The 18,353-nt window shown below is 40.6% G+C and overlaps 1 protein-coding gene across 1 annotated transcript; it reads left to right on the top strand.

The window, feature by feature from the left end:
* Window positions 1–5,085: 5,085 nt before the first annotated feature.
* Window positions 5,086–18,230, top strand: elapor2a (endosome-lysosome associated apoptosis and autophagy regulator family member 2a). The gene is made up of 22 exons (XM_020613514.1): window positions 5,086–5,637; window positions 7,041–7,161; window positions 9,145–9,334; window positions 9,415–9,562; window positions 10,449–10,538; window positions 10,952–11,057; window positions 11,165–11,317; window positions 12,128–12,216; window positions 12,309–12,489; window positions 12,584–12,712; window positions 13,107–13,197; window positions 13,296–13,398; window positions 13,485–13,622; window positions 14,530–14,793; window positions 14,884–15,057; window positions 15,150–15,336; window positions 15,501–15,597; window positions 15,692–15,793; window positions 15,927–16,053; window positions 16,445–16,623; window positions 17,067–17,235; window positions 17,546–18,230. Exons 1-22 carry the CDS (start codon window positions 5,542–5,544, stop codon window positions 17,612–17,614), a joined length of 3,003 nt encoding a protein of 1,000 aa, XP_020469170.1. The 5' UTR covers window positions 5,086–5,541; the 3' UTR covers window positions 17,615–18,230.
* The last annotated feature ends 123 nt before the right edge of the window (window positions 18,231–18,353 follow it).

The raw sequence follows: 18,353 nt of genomic DNA, 5'->3' as shown, positions 1-18,353 counted from the left end.
CTAGAACATAATACCACAAACTTCACTTTATGTTAGTCATGCTCAAACACTTCTACTCGTTTCTCATCCATGACTGTACAGTCCTTTTACCTGTCATTAACTGCCTGCATATTATTATTATTATTTTTTTACATTCTTTCGAGTTTTACAGTTGAGGGGACATTAATTTGCACCTTGAGGTCAGGAGGCTTTTGGCTGTGTGACTGATTAGCTGTTAAGGAGATGGAGAACTACAAGGGTTAGTGCTCAGATAATGCCTTTGTGCCAAGTGGATAAGTAACAGGAGGATGCAAACCTGGGTGTTGCATATGAGTAAGATTTGCTTTTACAAGTAAATATTGTGAAAGTTCTTTGTTGTTTCGACAGAAAATGTTCCTCATTTTCTAAAAAAAAACGGTTTTGTAACTCATTCTGATGCAGTATAATGATGGCGTTGTTGGAGGAAGGGTGGTTCTATCTTATTCAACTGGTTCAGTCTTAGTACCCTGGGAGCTGCCATCTACAAATATGCACTGTCCTGTTGGTCCTTGAATGGCTTTGCTGTAGGCTTCTGGGAGGTTGCTACAAGGTGGTTAAAGGGTGCGTTAATATAAATAGCTGGATAATTGTTGCAGTTAGTTAGTCAAGGATTTTTAAATGATCAAGCTTGGGATAGCCGCCACAATAAACCAACCATGTGTTTAATATGAATACATCACATCTCTTAACTCAGGCTGTATCAGATGTACAATCATCCAGACTTAAACTGTCAACTCAACAGATATAAACACATCTGCTGGTGATGTCTCCTTTTTGATGAGATAATCAGCAGTGTCCATTCCAAGATTCATATTAAAACCCAACCCTCCTCCCTCTCACTCTCCTTCAGTTTTCACTACTAATCAGCATTATTGATCAGAGCCTAAGTATGCGGCTTACATAAGGTGCCTCCTCTTCTTTGAATAAGGAGGAAAATCTTGTGCATGCATAATACAACAACTAGAGAGTTTAGAAAGCACAGGTCATGTTCAATAGGATCTTGCGACACATTTCACTGATACCCTATCTACAGTCACTGAGCACTCTGACCACAAAGTGGGTGTGTGAATGTGCTAACATATGTATTGAGTTTCTTTTTTACACTACATTGATAAAAAAAAAACAAAAAAAAACTGCTGAAGTCTGATGAAAAATGCGGGAAATAAATCCTGTCAAATGGGGATGAGCATCTACTTTCTGCAAACTTCATAATAGATGAATTACTTTATTTGAGTGGTATCCCCCCTTGTGGTTATATGCCGCATTACATCAAATCTACAATCAACAGATGGAGCCACTAGGAAACAGTATACAGTACACTCTATAGCTAAGACGTTAAACAGTGAAATTAAATGATCAACTTTAAAAGTGATTATATCAGTTGAAAACAGAATTTACAAACTGCAGCTTTCTTACCTTGGGTTGTTGTATAATAATGGAGGGTCTGGGGATTTGAGGATATTTCAGGTCCAGTTCAGGACTATATTCCAACCCCAGCTCATCCTCCTCTGAGCTTTGAGAGATGCTACAGAAAGATGAATGTGTCTCAAGATATGGGTCAGTGTCTTTGTCCTGCCAGTGGCAGCTAGTGTTTGAGTTTTTACCATTGATTTTTCTGGATTTGGTAGAGCGGGTGGACTTAGAGCTGACAGACCTTTGACGCTGTTTGTGCTGCTGCTCCTGTGTGATGTCCAGTGTAGGTTCTGGCTGGGACATAACTGGATCGGCTGCTGGAAATCCATGGTTATTTCTGCTTTGTCTGGAGGTATTTGACTCCTGAGAGGGGGCAGGATCCGTGTTAACATCTGATGGATTACCAAAACAGTGGCCTAGAGAGGAACAAGGTAGTCCAAGCATACTGGTGGATTTAGATGTTACCAAGAAATGCAGTCAAATAAATCCTAATTACATTGACATTAGGTTGATTTGAGCTTTTCCTGTCTGTAGGACAACATTATGCAGTTAATCTGGATCTTGTACATGAGTGTGAACAATAGCCAGTTTGATATCCACATCATTTCCTTTATATGGAATGAAGGCAATTGCACAATTTAATGACAAGCCAACCTGTTCCACTCTTGAAAAGAAAACAACTCTTTATTCAGAGCAGACATTCAGCTTGATTGATGCTGACAAATATCCTCAATAGATGTCCCATGTTTTTTGTGTCTTCTTCTTATGTCATAGCAGTATATGATGTCCATTTGTCCAGTATTAGTGGGTCATCAGTGTATCCCAGACCTAGCCTGTTGACAAAACTGTGCCAGCCATCTGCCAGTCAGTAGGTCATCACATCATTCTCTCTTTCGCTGAAAATAGATTCCCTGCTCCAAGTGGCTTCAACCGCTTTTTTATACCGGTGAGGGTCACTCATTTATCAGCCCTTCAAAGTCTCTTCTCTGCCTACCTGACAACCTGCGCATGTGTGAGTGTTTTAGGGGTTTTGTGTATGTGTGTGTGTGTGTGTGTGTGTGAGAGAGAGAGAGAGAGCGAGAGAGAGGGAGTTGCAGTGTGTCAGTGGTTGGTGTCTTGTTACTTGACCAGGTAGCCCCTGGTTTGGAGGCAGGGGATGGCCCGCGCTGTTTCAGCAAGACTCTTGTTACTATCTGATCCAGGATCAGTTACTAATGCACTTGCACCGCATCTCACCACTATTAATTAATGAACTCATCTGATCACAGAGCAGTGGCCTGGAGTGTAAGGGTTATTGGAGAGTTACAGATGGTGTTGAATATGAGTGTTCAAGTTACAGGCAAAAACCGTAAGTGATAGGCATTAGATGAGAAAGAGAAAGGAGAGAGAGAGAGAGAGAGAGACTTAGCATCCCCCACAGGATGAGTGAGACAGGAGAAACCCAGCTGCTCCTGAAGATTTAAACTTTATATTCTAAATTATTTGAAAACACAATATCTAACACAACTGTCCATCTGTGTGGTACCAGGTTAAGCTTAATCAAGGGTTAAATACCATTAAACTCACCCGTAATGTAAAATAGTACAAAAGTGTGTCTTGGCCACAAAATATATGCAGGACCCGCATTCATGAAAGCCCTGCATTTCAACAGAATAAAAGGTCTCTTTAAATCCATGTTTATAGGAAGATTAAATATACTACGTACAACTGTACTGAACTTAAAGAAGGATTATTGTTCCAGGTGACAAATACTGTTGGTGCCCATAAAGTGGGACAATCAACAAAAACAGCAGAACATACAGAAAAGTTTCCTAAAATAGTCCATGTGTCTGTCAAGTTAAAGTTGCAGTCCATCATTTTTAACAGTAGGACTCCTAATGGTGCCTAATGTCATACCAGCAAAATGAAGTAACGTGAACAGCTTCTGCAACCATGGTTGTCCCAGGATCAGCACCTTGGACAGCGGTTGTTATGCACGTTAATGCAGAATGTCATTAACCATAATATAAACCGTAAAATGATGCTTTGATCATTTGCATTTTTTACTCAAATTAGCTTTTACTATTGTAAACTAGACTTAGAACATCTAAGTCTAGATTTTGAACTTCCACATTTAGATCTGGAACATCCGATGCTTTAGCTGGAAAAACATAAAACTTTAATATCATTATTTGGAACTTTCATATTTGGAACAATTCTGAATCTGGGACCTGTGCTTCTCATTAATAACTCATATCATGGAAAGCTGGAATACTGAAAAGGAAGTTTGGATGTTATACATTTAGAATAGGATGTTTTAGTTGGTTCGCTATGTTCAAATGTAAACTAACTCAACCAAAACACAATCTGACACAGTGTGATACTGCTACACTTGTAGAAAAATGATCAAATGGGATTAACTTGTATTTAACTAACACTGCATATTGATTTTTATAGTAAATATTGTAAACTTCAGAATTAATTAATTATCGCAACGTGAAGTTTGTGTGTGATCTAACATGTTTTGTTCTTGATCTACCACCTTTTACACAAAGCATCTCCGTCTGAACAGCGTACACCAGAAACAGCATCAGTCACATTAGATGATGTTGCACATGTGGAGCGAGGAAACAGAACGCATTAAGAAAATATATGCTGACATACTACATGCAGTGTGTCAGCAGGCCCTTGGTTATTAACAAAACATATTAATATTATTTACTGAGGACAGAACATTATTATGGTAATACATCTCATTCTTAATCTCTGTCTAAAGAGGTAAACAAACTCACAGTATGTGTTTTTATTTTAGAAACAAAATCTCATGTGGACAAATAGAGGTGTGTTATTCAAGTGTTGAGTGTAGCACACCCTGACAAATTGAACCAGGGTGTGATTATAAAACATGCATGAGCTTTTTTGTCTCAAAATGTAAACAGATATAGTTTACACTTACTATTTAAAGGCTGAGTACATCTCTATATTTGGAAAAAAGAAACATTTAATAAAAAGATGTGATAAGTTAATACATTACAACGTGTTAATTCTAGTAATAAAAAAAAGGGTAGGGAGCACTTAATGGTATGTTCTGTTCACTGTACGTGAACTGATCATGCTGAGAAACATACAGTTGACATCAGGGAGAGTTTAATCTGCTCTTGAACTTTGCCCCTTAAACAATTACATTCTTTATGCCAGTCCTTCATTGTTTCCGTAGGACATTTATATGTGTGAAAATTATTTTTTTTCGGCATGAAATTCCAAAATCCAAACTGAACTCATACCGACGTAAAACCAAGAAGGCAGCATTTATGAACCATCTTGGAGGAATGATGAACTGCTGCAGTTTTTTTCTCCCCCCCTGGCGGTCAGTGGTCTGCATTACAATAGGATAAGTTCCATCTAACCTAAACGAAGCTGTTTTCAAGATAAGGACAAAATGCAGCTATGGGACCTTTTATTCTGACAGAGACATTAGTCTAAACAGATGTGCAGCACTGACCTTATAATGCCTTTAGCGGTTAATTTTATAACGTAAATCCATATAGGCCCCATCTTACACATCGCATTATTTTTTAACAGCCACAAAATATAAAAATAGTATATTCTTCCTGAGCGACGTCATGGGCACGTCAGAGCCGGCCTTAGGGCACAAACACCAGTGCGTCAAGTCAGCAGATGCAGCCAGAAAAACACCAGGCGTGCTACTATGTTACCTTCAATTTAAAGCGACGGAAAGGTCAATCTTTAAGAAAGTGGGGGCGGTATTACACAGAATAGTGCAGGTGTGCACGTTAAGAAGTTTACATCCCAATTAATGAAAAAAAAAAAAACTGGTGTGAAAAACAACCTGGTTACTGAGCTTACTCTAATTCATGCGTCACGAGTTTTACTTTGAAATTTTTAACCGGAATAATTCATATGTTCTGCACAGCTTGAGTCTGACGAGGCACCTCTGAAGCGCACAGTCTGTGGATAATCACAGGTGTAAGGCTTAAGGTTCCTCGATAAGGGGAGATATAGAAGCGGCCGTCGATTTGTATCTGAGCCATCTTTAATCTGCTCAAAGTTTATGCTGCAACCATCTCTCCTGGATTCTGTTTGCTTTTTTCCCCTTCTGAAACATCTACAATGCGGTCCTCCGTTGGGTTCGTCTCCAGTTGCGCTCTCATCCTCTGCGCTCTCCGATTGATTGATGGTGTTAAAGGACAGCGGCAGTGTGGCGAGGTGAGAGGTACCACACTCGATCAATACTATTTTCACCCTGTGTCAGCGCCTCCTTCTACTGGTCGACCTCGTTATAGGAGGTGGCAATTAGAAAAACGCACGGATTGTTCTGCACAAGCGGACAGTGAGCTGGTAACAGATACGGTTAAACTGGTGACACATTTCCGGGTTGATTTATGGCATGATATCGAAAACCATTACCTCGTCAGCATAGGTGGCACGACAAAATGCACCTTAAACAATTGTGTTTTGAAGAGAACAAGTTTCAAGACCACGGAGCAGCGTGAATCTTTGATGTGGTCTGCTTTATGTCCACCACTCAGTGCTGTGTTGCCCTTATCTTTTTCCTGCATGGACTGGTCTTTCCTTCCCTGGGCCCTGGCTTGGCTCAACACCTCCGTCCAGGCTGACAGCACAGTCACACACAGTCCCTAGTTAGAAAAGCAACATTCCTCTTGATACTGGCTCAATCTCTGCTTTCACACTGGCACAGAGATTAGTGCAGCTCGTCAGTTGGGGCCTGTATGATGCTAAATTACTGTTGCTGGCTTTAGCCCTTGTGAAACAAGCGTCTTTCCTGACATGACAACATTAGAGCTGATATCTTGGTTTAAATAATGTGAAATATATTAGAATTAGATGCCACCATGGTGTGAAATGAATATTTAAACTCAGTGATTGACCCGAGCTCTTGAGGATGTCACAAGAGATAACAAGGGTTTAGTGCAACAGAGTTCAGAAGACAGTCCTATGCTCTGTAGACTTGAATGCGTGACCGAACTCTATCAACAGACTCACAGAGACCACAGAAACACAACAACCTACGTGCGTTGTAGTGTCAAAATCTGGTTTGGCTCAAGGAGCAACATTATGTAAACTGTCAGAAATTAGGCCACCCTCCTCTGTAGACCATAAGATCAAGAGAAGCTCTGTGGATTGGAGACCATTAAGATAATAGTTTTCACTCCAGACCACAGGAAAAAAAAAAAAAATAGACCAGCAATAATCATGCTGCTAATTGTTCCTCCTTGAAACATGAAAAGCTCCACCTGTTTTCCCAGCAGCTCACTGCTGCCATCACCCCTGCCCATATCACCGTGGAGATGGTATGTTGTGTTTCCATGCCAGAGAAGTGGTTGTGGCTTGTGAGATAACACTGTAAGTGGTGCTCATCTTTTCTAAGCCTAAGCAGATGTGAAAGTCACTTTCACTGTTGGTTCACTTAATCTGCTTTGATTTGCAAAACACTGTCACTTAGAATGATATTGTATGACTCATGGCTCTGATTTGGGTGGAGGCCTGCATTGGTGTGATGTTTACTGACCTACCTCTGGCCTATATTTTCCCCATTGTTTGGATCCAAGATTGTTGTATTATGCAGATGTTTTGTGTATATTTAACAGACAGACTACTACTATGAGTACACAGAGTGTGACAGTACAGGATCTCGGTGGAGAGTGGCCATCCCTCAAAACCCCGGGGCCTGCACTGGACTACCAGAGCCAGTACGTGGCACAGAGTGCAGTAAGTTAGCATGAACTGTTTATATGTGTATGCATGTGTGCGTTCAAGTTGTTGAGTGAATTTCACCTTCCTATCAGTAGCCTGGAGTTTCCACCACTACAACCTGACTAACCCTTTTTGGATATCCTCCAGCTAACCACAGAGCAAAGCCACGGGCCAATAACCTCAAAGCAAAACACTGTCGCATAACGCTCTCATCAGGCTTACTGCAAAATCTACAATATTAACGAACGATGTTGTTGTTCACAGTGATTATATGTCTAACATGAGATGCAGTAACTGGGGACAGATGTTGGTGGTTCTTTGAGAAACCTTTAGGTTGCACATCCGTCAAAATGCAGTTTATTAGTCAAAGCAATGCTTTTTAAAGGATGCAGTTATTCAGGGGCCCATGAAAGTAATTATTACATTATTTGTGAATGCAAATGTTTTGCCATGGAAACAGACCTGCTGAGTAAAAGGTGAGTCAGAGAGTGTTAAATTCTTCTTTTTGTTGAGAGAGGGGCACTCACTCTTCTCTTTCCTTATGAGAACACACATACAGACAACTTCAGAGCCAGTTTGTTAATTTCAAAACATGTCAGACAACTCTTCAGTATATCCAGTCTTTATCCACCAAATATTTTTGGCCATCAGAGTGGTATATCCTGAAGTTGTTTCCAGCATGTGATCAGTTTGTCACCAAAGATACAAGGACACATCAGTAGGTCCAGTCATGATGAGCTTTACAAGAAAAAGGTGAGTCAGAGGGTGTTGAGTCAGTAACACCTGACTGAAAAGTGGCTTATAATGATGGGACCAAAAAGGCAGATTTTAAATGTGTGAAATCACAGTTACTGTATGTTCTGCATAAGGTGTTCATAGAAGTTGTGGATTATTACTGGTGAAATCTCTGTGTAAGGTAATGGTACAGCAAGAAAGGTCCCTCACACAATAAGGTGTATTGGTGTGTTAATGGAAACCTACTGAGGTATGCTGAGCCCGAACCCACTGGAGCTGAACATTGCCTTCTGATATCCAAAGGCCCTCTGCTGGAGCTCAGCTACCATCTCCTTCAGCAGCACAATGTCGGCAATTCTCAAATTTCTGGCTTGAAACATTTGCTTTCACACCAATCAAACAAATGTGAACTGTAACTCCTTTCCTTTGTCTTATATGGCAGTGGCCATCAAACAGCAACAGGATTTATAGCTTGTGTCATGGGGTGTTTCTCATGTCACTTCCAGTGTATGATCGTTCCTTCTTACTCGACCCAGAAGTTGGTTCAGTCAATAAAGGCTTGAGGATTCAGGATTAAGTTTCTTACATTAACACTTACATTAGGAGTGAGGAGGCTGCTGGAGGAGCTGTGAGAAAGGATGCACAAGAACATCCTTCACAGGAGCTTTATATAACCTGATACACCCCTTTATCAGAAATCATTTAGTGATTGGATGCTTCAGATGAAGGATAGGAGGAAAGGCTGTATCGTGTCCTTGTGTCCTCTCTCCTTGCACAGTTTTTCTACTTTTTTGTTGTTGTTGTATCTTACATGGGTAGGACTAAGACACAAGGAAAAGACACAAGTGAGGGAAACGATGACCCATATAAGAGACTTGAGAAACACCCAGAGGACACTTGTTTCTGTAGTAAACGTACCCACATAACGTTTTTGCATTGGTTGCTTTGAAGCATGGGAAGGCATCACAGTAGCATTTGACCAGGTCAGGTTTGAGGAAAAACTGTCAAAACAATGGCAGCTGCAGGAAACGCTTGGCTCAGTGGAAACACTGCAGAGACAGTGTGTAACAGGATGTAAGGATTACATTCCTCGATCACTTGGGCAGTGTCATACTGAATGCAGCGGTGATTGACAATTTCTCTGTTATCTTTAGTCTGTTTCTTTTATATCCTATAGATGATTTTTGTGGTAGAATGTAATGAGGTTTGGGAAAAGGAATATGCTTCCTCATCCCTGTGTATCTCTCTTGCTGCATCCCCCAGCCTTCTCTTGCAAGGCTGGCGAGTTCCTGGAGATGTCTGCTCAGGAGTGTACCCAGTGCGCAGCAGGAAGCTACTCCCTGGGCAGCGGCATCCGCTTCGATCAATGGGATTCCATGCCTCCTGGATTCAGTAGCCTGGCAACTTCCCTCGAAAACACTCGCTACGAAGAAAAGGGACTCTCCTGTAACAGGTGTGTGAGTAAGATTTAAGTGTAACGTGAAGCCAGATTGTGAGTTGTCGAAATGTATTTTCAGTCTTTTCCCTTTGCAGTTCTTCCTGGGTACCTCAAGGAAACTATCTGGAGTCCAACAGGGATGAATGCACCGTCTCTCTCATCTATGCTGTCCATTTGAAGAAACAGGGCTCTGTGAGCTTTGAGTATCAGTATCCAGACAACAATCTACTGTTTGAGTTCTTTGTGAGTTTCACATCTTTATGATCTTTTATCCTTTTACTTCACTGATTCACTAAATATATCTATTGTATATCTATTGAGCTATTTCTTAAGGTGAATGCTGAGTGTTTACATACAGGACTATGTAATAGGCACAATAGGTACATGAATCGGACAATATACTGAATGTTAGTCATACAGCTGGTGCTCTTTATCCATTAAGAGCACTCAAAAACTCCTTTTTGGGTAGTTTCTTTGTGATTCTTAAGTGTAACACCAGCTCTTCTGTTGTCTCACATGGTGACTGTTGGCTCTCTGAAAGAGTATTTAAGGATCTGTTAATAGGCCTTTTTCACTGCAGGCACTCTGACACATTGTCATGGCAGGAAAAGCAAGGACTGCATCTCATTTTAGTGCATCAGCTGTAGTATTATTGTGCATGCTGCTCACTGACATGGCCTACTACTGGGACACTCAGCGTATATTTAGCTGATCTGTAATTAACTTTCATCATTAATAGCACCTGTGCCTTTGCTGCTATGGTGAGTCAGGTGATGAGTCTCTTAATTATTGCTTAATTGAAGTGTTATGTGTTACGTCAATAGTATGATAAATATACAGAGTATTTTCTTCTAGACGCAGCAATAGGGAATGGGAAGAAAATCCATCCAACATAAATCACTGCCAGGAAAACCAAACAATATTACCGTAGTTAAATCTTCCACTATTGGATTAGACAGACTGGCTAAAGCAGAGATAAGGACTGTATGTCCTGTTGTGAAATATATGTCTGAGTGACACAAGTGTTGTGTATGAGGTCATGATATACATTTATAACATCCTGTTTTCATTTAGAAAGCTTAACTCAAGGCCCCACTTTAAGATAGTTAGTATTTTGTGTGCATTTTAGATTCAGAATGACCAGTGTCAGGAGATGGATCCATCTGCTGATACGAAGTGGCTCAAACTGACCAATCACGGTGAATGGGCAACACATACGGTAAGTGCCACATGCTCTAAGATCAACAGTAGCTGTGAAGGACAGATACTTGACAGCTGGCCTTGGTCTTTCAGGATAAATGTGTTGAACTCAGAATGAGCAGCAAGAAATCGATGGATACAAGAAGGATGCCTGCTAGTACACAGAAAGTGGCAGCTCTTCTTTTGCAGACACAAAAATACAATGCAGTTAGCACAATGCTGAGAGGAGTGTTAAATCCTCCTGAGTACATATAATTTATTTTTATCTTATTGTCAAGTTTAATATAATATATATTTATGTGGTGAAAAACATTATTTTTGAAATGAAAATACAGTGACGTCTCAACTCTTAAATTAAAGATGCAAACTTATGCACGGGATACATTCATTTCATAGTGTTACTGATAAAACATAAAATGATGTGTATTGTAGGTGAACCTGAAATCTGGCTCCAACATCCTGTACTGGAGGACACATGGGGTCCTGATGGGGTCCAAAGTGGTGAAGCCTGTTTTCCTGAAAAATATTCAAATAGAGGGTCAGTAACATGCTTCCCTCTCTTTTTCCCTCTTTAATCAATGACTAATCAAAACAATAATTAAATATGTGATTCCCTTTTTATTCTCTATCATCTCCTTTTACCAGGAGTTGCCTATACATCAGAGTGTTTCCCATGTAAACCAGGGACATTCAGTCGAGCCCCGGGCTCCTCCACGTGTGAACCGTGTCCTCGGGACACCTACTCTGGCCACGGCGACAGCTCCTGCACCCCCTGCAACACCACCACTCAGTACGCAGGTAGGAACACACTGACACACAAAAAAAGGTATATATATATAAAAAAAAGAAGTTATCTACTCCTTGATCTATTTCATTATAGTTCTCAGCAGATATTTACTTGAATAGATTTCCAAATGTAAAGCAGTACCAGACGCTGTTTGAGACTCAGGGGCAGCGGTTCCATGGCAAGATATAACAGAAGGTAGCAGATGTTCTTACAACAGAAAACATGACTTAAACCTTGACCAGTTTGGATATTTTACCCCAGTCTAATGAAATTGAATGTCAGTCTAATTAAAATACTGTCAGTAATTTTCACCGAGGCACATTCTGATTGTCACCTGTTTATTCTACCTCAATTTAAAAAAATCTTCATAATCATATAATGCCGTGAATGCATGTCCTGTCCAGTAAAGTCAATGAGAAGTGACAGTGAGAAGGCTATAGAATATTCATAACATATTACATATTTAATTCAGTACACCTCTTTATGCATATTGTATGACCTCTGCTTCACTGTTGTTTTAGCAGTCTCCTGCAGAACTGTCTGAATTATTCTTTCAGTTCTTCTTTTATTCCTCATTTGCATCTTATATTACATTATCATTTGCTTTACTTTACTGTATTTCAAAAAGAACTGAATGATTCTCCATTTCAGTTGGATTCCTGAATTATGATGATTTGCATTATCTTTCAAAAGGGTCACCATTTACTAAAGAACTTTAGTATTTGGTCCATTCTGGTTTCTGCAGCTGCTTTTTAAATGACAAGTTGCTTAATTTATTTTTCTAAAGTAATTTTATTTTGCCTCATCACCACGTTTTTAAGCTGAGGGATCAGCTGTGTGTAAGGACAGACCTCCATGTTCCAGGAAGGACTATTTCCAGATCCACACAGCTTGTGACCATGAAGGCAAGGTGAGAGAAACAGAGCCAGCGTTACCTTCAAATTAAACACTCTGAGGAGTTTTTTTGTTGTCTTCCATCACCTTCCATTTCTGTAATTTTAGACGCAGGTCATATACAAGTGGATTGAGCCTAAGATCTGCCTAGAGGGTGTGACTGGTGCTGAGACGTTGCCTCCAGGTGGAGAACGAGAGCCGTGCCCCCCCTGTAACCCCGGTTTCTATAACAATGACACTGCCACCTGCTCCCCCTGCCCGCCTGGGACCTATTCTGATGGGAAGAAATGTAATGAAAACTCAGATTTATCTAGTATTTATTAGTGATATTTTTCTTCAGTTACTTTACTAAGTGTGTTTTTTTTATTGTGTGCATCCACCAGTGTGTAAGCAGTGTCCAGCAGGCACTGAGCCCACCTTGGGTTATGAGTATAAATGGTGGAATATTCTTCCTGCAAACATGAAGACCTCCTGTTTCAATGTGGGAAACTCCAAATGTGACAGTATGAATGGTGGGTGTTCATTTTGGCAGGATGCAACATATGCTCCCTTTTTATCTACCTGAATTTCCCTTTGGATCAATAAACTATCGATCTACTTAGCTATCAAGGTTGTATGTCCCTCTTTTAAAAGAATAGTTTGACATTTTGAGAAATATACTCACTTTCTTGCAGAGGGTTAGATAAGAAAAATACCACTCTTATGTCTGTATGCTAAATATCACATTATCAACTGCCAGCTAGGTTATCTTAGCACAGACACTGCAAACAAAGAGAAACTGCCAGCCTACTGTCCAAAGGTGACAAAATCTGCCTACCAGCTCCTCTAAAACACAAAAGTAAAAAACATATTTCCTGCATCTTAAACTGTTCCTTTAACGTGGACTGATGGAACACTTTATTTTAGGTTGGGAGGTGGCAGGAAATTACATCCAGAGTGGAGCAGGAAGCTCGGATAATGATTACCTCATCCTCAACATCCATGTCCCTGGCTTTAAGTAAGTGCAGTCATGTTGTATTTGTCAATCTCCGTCACTCCTGTCACTGGGCTGTCTGACAGTCTACGTCCTTTTTCTCTTTCTACATCATACATCAGGCTCCCTACATCAGTGTCAAGCCATTCAGGGGCAGAATTTGGACGCATCACATTTGAATTTGAAACTCTGTGCACAGCTGACTGTGAGCTCTACTTCATGATGGTGAGAACAGTTCCTGCTAAGTGTTTGCAGATGCATACATTTTTATATAAATGTAAAGGGAAAATGTGAATGAATGATTCTTTTAGGATGTAAACAGGAAGAGCACCACTGTGGTGGAGTCATGGGAGAGAACCCAAACAAGACAGACCTACACACATGTCCTGACAACGAATGCCTCGGTTTCCTACACATGGGCTTTCCAGAGGACTAACCAACCTTCCGATGTAAGTACAAGTGCACACACATGCACAGAGATATATAAATACATCCCTTTGTTTACCATTTATTATTTATAATCGCAGGAATTTTATTATATCAGAAACCATTCTGAACAGTTTTCTTAATGTTCTTGTTGTTATTTCTTCAAGAAAAATTGCACACAGTTGACTTGCCTAATAATGTTGCATGTTGTAAAACTTCAATATGGTCCTCAGTTCATAAATATACATTAGGAAACCACCATCAGCAAAAGGAAGACTTTCTTTTCCCTTTTCCCTGTATTTTTAAACCAGTACACTTTTATTTTGCAGTAGATATCTGAGATGTAGAGGTCAGCCCAATATTTTGTCACAGGGTCCTTTGTACGATCAGGAAAATTGGCTTGCCATCAGGTGGGTGAAACTTGAAGTTTATCAGCTTAGGTTCAGAAACACGAAAGCTTTTTAAAAAATTTACCAACAGTTTTATCAGCCTTTATCGGTCTAGTAAATCGACTCCACACTAGGTACACTGAACACTCCCTTCTGTTTGGTTTTAAAGATAATATTGAATCTCTACAAATCAAACAAAATGTGTTCACATAGTACTGTATTGTGCAAAATGCATCAGAGAAGAGATGCTTGTGGGCAGTAGGGGATCCAGTTCAGCTACTTCTACTTCATTGGCAGTAGTAGAGGTGAAGCTTGAATCATTAACTTACTGTTTTAAATTACCAGGTTTGCAGTGATGCCAGCAATTCAAGTGAGGCCATAACTGCATCTTGTATAAAACACAAATACTGTATGTTGTGAACCACTTGTGTGTAGGTGCTTGTGTTAGAGTTTCTGCACAAAGTTGGCTTGTTTTTGCATAAACCTCCTTGAACTCCACAGCACCGCACTGAATCTGCCCCTGTTTGTCTCTCTCCTTCAGTTACGTCGATATGTCAATGATGTGGCACGAATCTACTCCATCTCGGTGAGTAACGCTCTGGATGGAGTATCCTCTGGGTGTCGTGCCTGTGCTCTTAGCACCCAACCCTCCAGTTCTATGTGTGTGCCTTGCCCACCTGGACATTACATAGACTCGCACACCAGCCAGTGCACAGAGTGTCCACTTAACACACACCTCGTCTCCCATGCCGCACCAGGCCCTGATGCCTGCAAACCCTGTGGACCAGCCAGCAGGAGTGACAAGGTCTGTTGACGATGTTGGAAAAGGAATCAGTCTTGATGTTTGTTTCTGTCAAACCTCTTATATGAAACAACCATATCATTTCTTTTTCAGGATCACAGTTTATGTTACAGCGATTGTCACTTCACCCACACAGAGGGCAATGTCACTCTGACTTTTGACTTCAGCCTACTTGGCTCTATAGGATCACTGATGAATGGACCAAGCTTTACCTCTAAAGGAACTAAGTACTTCCACCATTTTAATATAAGCCTGTGTGGAAGACAGGTGTGAAGAGATAAGAACACACATGCAGACAATACCGTCCTTTTTAAAAAGTTGGCATGTACAAATGCAATGCCCCTCTTGCTTTGTTGAAGGTTCATTTGGCAGTATGCACAGATAATGTGACAGACCTATCCGTCACCGACTCCCAGAGAGAGAAGGGTGAAGGAACCAATGCCGTCAAAGCCTTCATCTGTCAATCAACATTAATCCCAGCTAGTGGACGAGGCTTCCACACAGCACTATCCTCGCAGTCTATTAACCTGGCTGATATGTTCATTGGTTAGTACTATGTGTAAAGTGCTGGTATGTAGTGTACATTCATTTGCCGAGGTCTGAAAATGGCATGTTTTACATGTTTGTTAATGGTAAATAATGAGACAACACAAATGAAAACAATATTAAATACATTAATTTTGTCTGTACACATTAAACTGACCTTTCAGGAGCAACAGTAGAGAATACACTTGATGGAATAAGGGCAAGACCAGAGCTATACCCACAGACCACCAAGAAAGTCCCTGATGTCAAGTTCTATTACAGGTAACTCCCAGCATTTCAGATTTGATTTATTTATTTATTTTCATCAAAAACACATCAGTGCTCAAAGGTTCTCTCTTGCTGCGCTGTTGGTAAGGTCCTTGGAAGAGACCTCATCCTGCGAGTTAGGTCGGAGTGCAGTAGTGACACTTCGCTGTAACCCAGAAAAGACCACTAAAGGCGAGATCTCAGTTCCCAGGTACTATATTTCAAACAGTTTGTCCAGTTTCTTGTGTTGAATTGCTCCTAGTCAGTTTTACCGACAACACATTTAGCCTTTATATGTGCTGTGATGTAGTGCAGAAGTGACGGTCTGTGTTTGACTATTACAGTCAGTGCCCTGCAGGAACATGCGATGGCTGCACCTTTCATTTCTTATGGGAGAGCTCAGGGGCTTGTCCCACATGCACCGAAAGAGACTACCATCAGATAGAAGGAGCATGCAAGGGAGGACACCAGGTTTGTGTGTCTGCTCTATAAGTGCTTGGACAGATTAATTTGTTTCTTCAGTAAAACACATTGGATTTGAAATGAACCAATTTACTGATGTTCTGCTTTGTGCCCACACCTGATGGACTGTGTAGAATTGATGGCCTATTTTCCACCCTTCCCCAAGAATAAGAAGAGTTACAGTTCATCTAATGTGAAAACAAACACAGTTAAAGCTGAGAGTCAGCACTTTAACAGTCTTTGTTTCACTTGAAATGCAGTGTGTTGGAGTAAAGCCAACACAACGAAATGCATTGTATGTGTGCAGAATTGATGTATGCAGTTTTCAGTGTATGCTCTGGCATGTTCTAATTTAGAGTTAATTACCTGTGTGTGTGTGTGTGTGTGTGTTCATCCTCAGGACCTACTGTATGTGTGGAATGAACCACAGCTGTGCATGGGAGGTGTAACCTTGCCTGAAAAGAAAACATTGCCATGTGAGGGTATGGAGTTCTGGGTACGGCTCGGTGCAGGCCTGGGAGCCTTCACTGCAGTGCTTCTCATCTCCCTCACCTGCTACTTCTGGAAGAAGAACAAAAGGTTCAGTTTGTCTCCTCCTCTCACCTTTCTTCCAGCTTTGTTTCCTTCATCAATCCTTAACCATGTCCTCTTTACCAATTCCCTCTCTTTCTCCTCTTTCCTTCTTTCCCTTGTCTTATTCCTCATTGTCCTTGTTTTCATTTCCTGTTTTGCCATCTTTTTTCTTAGTACTTCTCTTAACATTTTATTTTTTTTTCACTCTTTTCCCCCTTGCCTTATTCCTCTTTCTCATCTCTCCTGCCATTCTTTCCTTGTCATATAATAGTTTTAGTCACTATTCATGTGGGAGACTCAATCTTATTTGTATAGCGACAAATCACAACAAAAATCATCTCAGGGCACTTTACATAGTAAGCTCTGGACTTTATTATTATTATTATTGTTATTGTTATTATAGAGAAAAACCCAACAGAGTATTGATTCTACTGTTCTCTCTTTGCTAGGTTGGAGTATAAGTACTCCCGGTTGGTGATGTCTGCCAATAAGGAGTGCGAGATGCCAGGAGCTGATAGCTGTGCTGTGATGGAGGGAGAGAATGAGGGAGACATGGAGGATGAAGTTGTGTACACAAAGCCTTCTCTGCTTGGCAAACTCAAAGCCATAGCATCCAAGGTGAGAGTGACAGTATCGTGCTACCGTAATTTCCGGACTATAAGCCGCGCCCACTAAATGTAAGGCGAAAAAAACATGATGTACATAGCCGCAGGTGTCCACGTCATAACATGAGATATTTCGACAGCCAGATCGATCGCCTGTAACTTGAATCGACATCATATGCATTTCGTTGTGTGTTGTCCATGATGGTGTGTGCATGAAGCGACAAAAGTGGTGGCTTATAGTCTGGAAAATACGGTACTGTTTGTAAAATCATATTTTAAAAGTCTTTTGAACTATTGCAAAATGAATGTGTTTGTGATTTTAGGGAAATGGAGAAATATATGAAAATGTGCAGCTAAACTCATCCCATTCCAAAGCATTGGTGTGGAGCTAGAGGGGTGGTAAAGTGAGTGGGAGTGAGGGGTGAGACTAGACCTTCGAGACTTTCTACTGATCAGTCCCTTTAACCAACCACCCCCTTTATGAGCTTTGGTACCTGGAATACGAACTGTGTGTACATAAACACATATACACACGTCATGCACCTCAAGCCAGGTCCAGAGAAGTCTCAAAAACACGGTGGCCTTAAAGCTTGGTACGACAGAGCCATCCCAATCGAAGCATAGTACTGTGAAGCAGGTGTATACGAGAGACACTTCCTGGTGATATTCCCGATTCAGAGTGATGTCAGAAAGGCTGTAGAAGACCTCAGGGTAAGTGAGGACCTATTTGAGATGTTCTGTTAGTTTTTATTTATTTTTGGCTGTCTAATTTCTTCAGGCAGCCATGATGTGTTTTGCCATTAGTATCACCAGGGTTGATGTGTGTTTATCTTGCACAGACATTTACACTGGTATATTCTGGCCATATAAAGCCTCTATCTTTTTTGTTTGTTCTTTTGCTTTGTTGAAGACATTGTAGTGGGAATTGTTCTGCTGATCACTTGAAAATGAAGATGTCATATCATACGGATGAGGTTGTGGTGTTGATTGTCATTGTATGTCCAATAAATAGTGATGTATTTATGTATAAATTGATCCTGTTTGATTAATTCCCCTTTCAGCTGTCTCCTTCAGAAATCTACCAAAGGGTTCAGAGATGTAGGCACAGAATAAAAATTAATTATATAATTT

This window comes from Monopterus albus, unplaced genomic scaffold (genome assembly GCF_001952655.1).
Source record: "Monopterus albus unplaced genomic scaffold, M_albus_1.0 scaffold5.1, whole genome shotgun sequence".
Classification (NCBI taxonomy): Eukaryota; Metazoa; Chordata; class Actinopteri; order Synbranchiformes; family Synbranchidae; genus Monopterus; species Monopterus albus.
Note: the sequence above shows the minus strand (reverse complement) of the source record. Positions and strands in the feature narration are given on the sequence as shown.